Here is an 8,496-nt window from a genome sequence, read left to right on the forward strand (position 1 = left end):
GGTGAAATGTAAGTATATTTTATTCACATTTCACCTACCTTTTCCATTTCCCTTTCCATATCCATCCTCAAATCTCCCAACCAAACACAGCATAGAAGTCTAGCAGCTTCCACACCAGAAGCATATTACTCTCTAGTCTAAACTCTAAAGACATTCCGCATTCCAGTTCCACTTTCTCCTGGAGTATTTTCTATGATGGTTTTTTCATTCTTTATGTGAATACTTTAAGGGTCTGTGTGATGTATTTACTAGAAAAAAAAAAAAAGAAGTTTTCTCCTGAACAACCAAAGATAAACAGAAATGTCTACTAACAAGTTGCAACTAAAACAAACACACAAAAGAGAGATTGTACTTGATAAGGAGGAACTTCCCCATTAACAATAATGGATTAACCTTAGGCCAACTAGCACACGTGCGAAAATAGACTATACAACGTTAATTTGAAACAATCAAAACAGTAAAATAAATTACCAATAACCATAAGATACCGCCACTTACGTGCACTTGTAACCATTGTTGCTGTTAATGCTGTTGCTCACCTTGCCAAGACCAAACAATTTCCTTGAGAGCCGGTCTTATATCCTGTTTCAGTATCTTCTGATATTCCAATGTACCACCTCTAGACCTTTTCATCTCTACCACATGGAAAGATGGAGTGATTTCAAATATTTCTATATCAATCGACAACGCCCCCCTTATACCTTCATTTGATTCTTCAAGCTTGAAAAATCCTCGATCCTTCTTCGTAACTTTCAGATTCAGATGCCCGGCAATCTCCTCTAGTCTGGATATGATAGCAGAGGCAGACTTTGCAGATGTAAATTGTATTTCTTCTTTTTGGTCATTTTCAACAAACAAACCAGACAAGTCAAACCCCGTTGAAAGAGAGATGATATCAAAAGCATTCAAATTTATAGGTTTGGGTAACTCAATTTTTTCCTCAGAACCAGCACTGCTGTTCCCAAAAGGACTAAAAATGGCATCAGCATTCAATGGAGCAATTTCTTTACTTTCCAATTCAATGCTTTTGGATTTGGTGTTTAACCCTTTTTTGAACCAAGGATTTTCCATGATTTTGGCAATGGAAATCCTCGTGTATGGGTTAGGGTCAAGGATTCTGCACAAAAGTCTGCGCACGTCTGATGGAAACCAATTAGGGCATTTGTAGTTTGCTTTGCCTATCTTCCGATACATCTCCATAAGGTTTGAATCATGAAACGGAAGATAACCCGCAAGAAGAACAAATAAGATCACCCCACAAGACCATATGTCAGCTTTAACTCCATCATACCCTTTTCTACAAATCACTTCAGGAGCAACATAAGATGGTGTTCCACATGTGGTGTGGAGCAATCCATCTTGACGCTTAGACTTGGCTAGGGCACTTAAGCCGAAATCCGTCACCTTTAGAGTCCCATTCTCATCAAGCAACAGATTTTCAGGTTTCAAATCCCGATGATAAACACCTCTTCCATGACAAAAATCAACGGCACAAATCAATTGTTGAAAATACTTCCGTGCAATATCTTCCTTGAGCTTTCCTTTGGCCACTTTGTGAAAGAGCTCTCCGCCTTTGGCATATTCCATGATAAAGTATATCTTTGTTTTGGTGGCCATGACCTCGTAAAGCTGCACCACATTAGGGTGCTTTACGAATCCCATAATGGATATTTCTCGCTTGGTCTGATCAATCAAACCAACCTTCAAAACTTTCTCTTTGTCAATTACTTTGATGGCCACACTCTGACCAGATTTAAGGTTTCTCCCATAGTAAACCTTAGCAAAGTTACCTTGGCCTAATAATCTCCCAAAATCATACCTTTTCATCAATACATTCCCTTTATTTTCCATTTCAAAGTAGTAAACTCTAGGAGATAATTATAAATTATACTCTCCTGCTAGAATGATAAATGTTATTTACAGGGCAGGAGTCCTGTAAAGTGAAGAACTTAACCGTCTTCACCAATCTCGTGCTTCAACACAACAGGAAGTTTGTAACTGCTGGCTTCATTGTGCATTTGGGCACAGAGCTTGACTGTGGTATGAATCGCATATCCAAGTTCATCGAGGAGAAATACAGGTAAGCCAAATAGACAAACAATCTCGTAGTCTTCAGAGAAGGAATTATCAGCATTCAAGCCCATCTTTCCACATTCCCAGGTATTTGGCTTTCAATCATATGAAAAACTCTGAAAGGAATGTAGAAGCAAGTGTCAAAATATTTCCTTGCAAATGAGAAACTGTGTAGGAAAAACGATTGAAATCCGTAGCAAATATGCTGAGTGCTGACAAATCTATACACATAAATGAACCAACAGTCATGCTTAGAATAGAGAGGGCAGGGGGTCAACAGTCACGCTTAGAATGGAGAGGGCAGGGGGTCAACAGTCAAGCACAGAAGCGCCTCAAATCTTCAGAAACGAAAGGGCAAAATGCACAGAAAAAAGAAAAAAAAAAGAAAAGAAAAAAGCACTAACAGACGAGAAATTGTCATACAATTGCTTCTAAACATTTAAAGTATAGTTGTTATCAATGATCTGTATATATGGATATATGGCACAGATGAGAACCGCCAAACACAGCAATACCCCCCAGTACACATCTCTATTATTATATTTTTGCTTTCTCATAATTCAAATTTACAACATAATTACATTATCTATATTAAGTGTATATTCATTCCGTTCTTTTTAACTAGTTCAATTATTGACATCAAGCAAGGTGGTTGAAAAGGTGCATTGATTATTAAAAAATGATACCACATGGCAAAAAGTCTGAAACATACCCATTACATAATTGTTAAAAATTAATTTTTGGTTTTAAATTCAAATCCAGTTTTTGAGTTTTTCTTTTTCTTTTTTTCTTTTTTTTTTTTGGGTCTAAATTTTTTTCATTTTTTAATCAATTTTTTTCTTGTTATTTTTAGATGCACTTAAAAAGTAAAATATTTGTGAAAAAAACTGAAAATTTTCACTAAAGACGCCCCAAAAAAAATGAAAACCAAAAAAATCAGCACATTTCCTTCTTTTCTTTTCCTTTTTCTTTTTCTTTTTTGTCTTTAGTGATTTTTCTTTTAGATTTCTTCATAATATTTTACATTTTAGGTACATCTAGATTATGTATCTAAAAAATAAAATAAAATTAATTAACTAAAATATTTACAAAATTCACTAAAGACAAAAAAAAAAAAAAAAAAAAAAAAACTCCGAAACATTTTTCAAAAACTAAACTAAACATAATGGGTTCCAAGTTTCAAATATTAAATTTAACATATTTCCCTTGATTGATAATAAAAATAAAAAATAAAAAATAAAAAATAGAAATGTGATGCACCTGGTTGGGGAGCAAACAAATATGGGAATATTTGTGCCCAAAAAATAAAAAATGAGAATGACAGGATTCACACAAGCATCTTCAATCCTTCATCTTTTCTTTCATCAATTTTATATTTTGATGAAAAAGTATTAAAAAATCATCTCCCAAATTTCATCAAATTTAAATTTGATGGAGGATTTGATGAATTCTCAATTTGATGAAAAAAAATGAGTATTTTGATTTGATGAACATTTGATGAAATGATTGGAGATGATTGTTGAGTACTTTTTCATCAAATTTAAATTTGATAAAAGAAAAGATGAAGGATTGAAGATGCTCTAAGACCATTTCTAACGGTTCACCAAACCTGACATCAAATTTGAAATTTGGTGAAAAAGTCATTTTTTGAAGCTCCAACGGTTTCACCAAACTGGTATCAAATTGAGAATTGAACAAAAAAATCATCAAATTGATAACAGGATACAGATTTCAGCAAATTACTGCTTGTAACCGTTGGAGGAGCGGAACCGGTCAACCAGCCAGTTGCCCGGCCGGTTGACCAAGCGGTCGACCACGAAAAGGTTCAAACAGTTCAAATGGGTAGGTTCAAACCATTCAAAAAATATATATATTTTTGCCTTACCGGTCAACCAGCCGGTCGACCACTAAAAGGTTCAAACAGTTCAAATAGGTAGGTTCAAACAATTAAAAAAAAAAAAAAATTTTTTTTGCCTTACCGGTCGACCCTGGAGTAGATTTGATGAAAATCAACCATTGGAGTATTCTGTATCAAATTGAGAAAATGGTCATTTTTTTATTCAGATTTGATGAAAAATTAGGTGAACCGTTGTGGATGCTCTAAAGAACTGCAAAATGCAAATTTCATCAATTCACAAATATTCCAAGTTAAATGTAATATTTGAAACTTGGAATAGTTGTGGGGCTGAATATAACATAGTTTTCAGATAAAAAATGAGAATGACAGGATTCACATAAGCAGACAATCCTTCACATTTTCTTTTGTCAAATTTAAATTTGATGAAAAAGTATTAGAAAATCATCTTCAATCCTTTCATCAAATGTTTATCAAATCAAAATACTCATTTTTTTAATCAAATTAAAAACTCATCAAATTTAAATTTGGTGATAATTTAAAAAGATGAACCATTGGAGATAGATTTTTTTGTTCATAAAATTTGATAAAAAGTGAAATTTGGGATAAGAGGAGAATTTTTAAAAACATTTTCATGAAAATTTGATGAAATGATTAGAGGAGTTCCTATCAAATCAAGCTTTTTACTCAAATTTGAAATTAAAGAACTGCAAAATGCAAATTTCATCAATTTCAGATTCACAGAACAAAGATAAAACATATCAGAATATCTGATTGATGAAATTTGACATAATTGCAAAAACCCACAAATGAACACCAGCATTAAATCACATAAAAGTAATCATACTTTGTTTCAATTTCATTCGAACAAGACATTATAGAATAAAGGGTCATTATTTAGACAAACAAAACAAACCATGATCAAACAGATTTTAAACCTATCACCCAAAAAAAAAAAAAAATTACAAAGAGAAGAGCTATATATATGAACGTATCAACATCAAAGAAGATAAATTGAAATCGAATCATCGAAGAAATGCTCTATATAAACATAAATTTAGGCAATAAATGGAACAAACACACAGAAAAACAAAATGGGTTTCATGAATCACCTGCAAAGAGGAGAGCTTTTGAACAGATCAGAATACGAGGGGAGAGAGAGAGAGAGACGATGAAGCAATATGGTACGAGAAAACGGTGCGATTAAATGAAGAATGAGGAATCCTGTGCTATAGGGATTACGAAGTCTTGTGCACTTTTTAGAGAGCTTGGGTCCACTAAAAGGATGACACGTCAGATTGACAATTATTGGGAGGGAGTTTTTTGTAAATTGAGTTGAGATTAGGTGACAGGGTGAAAGTTTTCAGATTGAGTTATATTCCTAGGAATTGCTCTATTTTAAAAGTAATATTCCTAGGAATTGCTCTATTTTAAAAGTAAGTAGATTGGTTTCATTCATTGGATGATAGGTATATGTCCATATGTGGGGGTGGTCGCGTGGAAAATTTGGTACATGTGAGGTGCTTAAGTACGTTTTTTTTTTTATTTATAATTTTTATATATATATATATATATATTTATTTTTAAATAATAAGTTATTAGTTTATTAGTAAAATTAGATTATAAGTAAAAGAATCGTTGCTGCTCTATCAATTCGAATTCTTGATTTTAAGCCAAATCTAAGATCGCTTAAGTAGCTATTTGGAGTTTAATTTTTTGGCAATTTTTTTTGTTAGTTATTTTTATTTTTAGTGTTTTTTTTTTTAAAATTCAAAAAGTTGTAAGTTTCTAAATCTATGTGACCAAGCGAACCAAAAAATTAATATTTTTTAATTTCAAAAAAGAAATAGAAAAGGAAAAAAAAAAAAGGAGCAAAAATAGTAATTTTCTTTTGCTTATTTTTATTTTTTTTTCAATTTTTTTTAGAGTTTTTCAATTGAGTATTTTTTTTTTAATTTTAAATTCATCTGCACAAGACAGATCACAAAAATATAAAAATTTGTCATAATTAAAAAAAAAAAAAAACAATTATTTTGTCATGAACAAATTTTGAACACAATAGTAGATTCGTCATATTAATAAGTAGCAAATTCGCTTTTACCAATTGATGTCCGAGCATAGTGGTAAATTTGGATATAACATTAAAGAAAAAATTAGTGATAATCTATTTTATAGATGTGTTGAACATGATTAATAAAAAAATATAGGATAAATTACAAATACATTCGGTTTGTGTAAAATATGAATTATTCTCCGTGGTTTTAAAAATTTCGTTCCGTCTCTCGTAATTTCTAATTTCAAAACAAATGACTCTTTTTATTCAATGAATTATTAAGCCAATTAATAATTTTTAATAATATCAAAAATATATTTCAATTAATAATTCAAGTAATTTATTATTGTATAGAAAAATAGTTATGAATTTTATTTTTCTAATTAATTTTATTAAGTAAAAAATTCTTATAAGAATGTATTTATAATTTTTCAAACCACATAAAACAATTCAGATTTTAAATATACCTCAAATATTTGTAATTTACTCTAAAATATATTAATAAGAAGTAAAAATTATTCACTATGCTTGGTTATCATTTTTTAAAAACACTTTTCAAAAAATTCTACTTTCTTATTTTCTGTGTTCTTCTGTTTTTACTAAATTTGTTTAATATTTTGAGCAATTTTTTTAATTTTTAGACATACCTAACGTAAATATACCTAAAAAGTAAAAAAAAATTGAAAAAAACCTTTTAAAAATTCACTAAATACAAAAATACAAAAAAAATATGAGAATTCAGTATATTTTTTGTATTTTTATGTATTTATTAATTTTTAAAAATATTTTTTCATATTTTTTTTACTTTTTAGATACATTTAAGTAAGGTGCATCTAAAAAATAAAAATAAAATGTTTAAAATTTTAAAAATATTCACTAAAAACAAAAAAAAAACATGAAAACCAAAAAACTTAATTTTCAAAAAACTTAATTCAAAAAATTCAAACCAAACACACTAATTATTTTAAAGGACAATTTCACCTTTATATTATTACACTCACACACATTATTGTCAATACTAACCATTGCCAATTGTCTTTTTTTTTTTTTTTTTGTTACAGGAAAATCCTCCCACTCTCTCGCAGGTCCAAGGTAGCGCCCCTTGAGGAGATCACCAGGGTGTCCTATTGTTTGTTCCGAGCAAGAGACTATAACCTAGAAGCTTGTCCCGACCTCCCAACAAGAGACTATAACCTAGAAGCTTGTCCCGACCTCCCAACAAGAGACTATATAACCTGGAAGCTTGTCCCGACCTCCCAAAGCAAGCTCCGCGACAGCGGGAGAGAATTAAACCCACACCAAGTAGCTGATAAGGTATCCTTGAGGTCAACCTTCTAACCAACTGTGCTACGGCCAAGAAATTAGCCCAGAGAAGAATTGAACCCTGGACCTAGGGGCTTAAACCCCAGGCCCTTACCAAGTTGCCACCCACTCCTGGGTTAATTGCCAATTGTCTTATCATCGTCGTAGGCAAGTTGCGTAGAAACTTGTAGAAAAACAAGTCATTATTGACAAATTTGCCAGATAGTCATAGAAACATCGCCGGCGTCAAAAGTCGGTGATCAACGTTGGTAATATGAATAGAAAGACAATGGACAGATAGGTAAGTAAAAGTAATATATATATATATATATATATTTAAATTGTTATTTTCCTTTATGATTCAAAAATGATTAAATTTGGAGCAATTTAAAATTTTTAAAATTTGACTTTTGACTCTAATGTCCAAAATTAAAAAGTTATGGAATTAGTTTCTTTTAAAATTTAGTCAAAACTCCTCTATTAAACCCTCATTTAGTAAAAATGATAGATTAATTTATTTTTTTTTCATAAATCCCTTAAGGAAGAAGCACATAATTGAGTAAGAATAAAGTAAAATATTATTTCTTTAGACAATATTCTCGGAGTAATATGTTACTATTTACATTAATTTTAAGGGTAATTTTTTTTTTAAAGAATTTCATAGTCAATATAAATCTTGTTTGATAGATATTAATAAAAGAATTATAAAAATATTAATTTTATTAAAAATTGACACCTAAATCAAAAGTTATATTATTTTAAAATTTGATATTTTGGTAATAGTGGTGTATGTTAGATTTTTCAAAAGAAAGAAAAAAGAAAAAATTGTACTTATCATTAATGTATTAAAATTTTATTATAGGCTGTGAAGTAGACGGCAAATCAAAAGATGTGAGGTCAATATTTAGGGAAGTAATAGGAATAGGTGGGACAGACACGACAGTAGAGGTAAGAGGAACAATTGTGTGAATAGGTGCGGAAATAGGAACAACAGCAGAGGCAGCAGGAAAAGCTGATTGAACTGGTGCAGGAGCAGAGACAGCAGGAGAAACAGTAACTGGTGCAGCAGCAGAGACAACAAAGGTAGGTAAAGCAGAGATAGGCACTGCAGGCGAAGCTGTAGAGGTAGACAGACCAAAAGTAGGCCAAAAGAAAAAATGAAGCTGAGGAAGAGTGGGAACAGAGGTTGAAGGAAGAGGAGATTGTGAAACCA

At 31.1% G+C, this 8,496-nt stretch overlaps 1 protein-coding gene across 1 annotated transcript; it reads right to left on the reverse strand.

Moving 5' to 3' along the window:
- Positions 1-291: 291 nt before the first annotated feature.
- On the reverse strand, positions 292-5,180 carry LOC114309612 (CBL-interacting protein kinase 18). Its single transcript, XM_082882553.1, has 2 exons — positions 5,041-5,180; positions 292-2,189 (listed from the first exon to the last, which is right to left on the reverse strand). Exon 2 carries the CDS (start codon positions 1,849-1,851, stop codon positions 523-525), a length of 1,329 nt encoding a protein of 442 aa, XP_082738679.1. The 5' UTR covers positions 1,852-2,189; positions 5,041-5,180; the 3' UTR covers positions 292-522.
- Positions 5,181-8,496: the final 3,316 nt, after the last annotated feature.

The sequence above is a fragment of the Camellia sinensis genome, chromosome 8 (assembly GCF_055761805.1).
Source record: "Camellia sinensis isolate YWXY chromosome 8, ASM5576180v1, whole genome shotgun sequence".
NCBI lineage: Eukaryota > Viridiplantae > Streptophyta > Magnoliopsida > Ericales > Theaceae > Camellia > Camellia sinensis.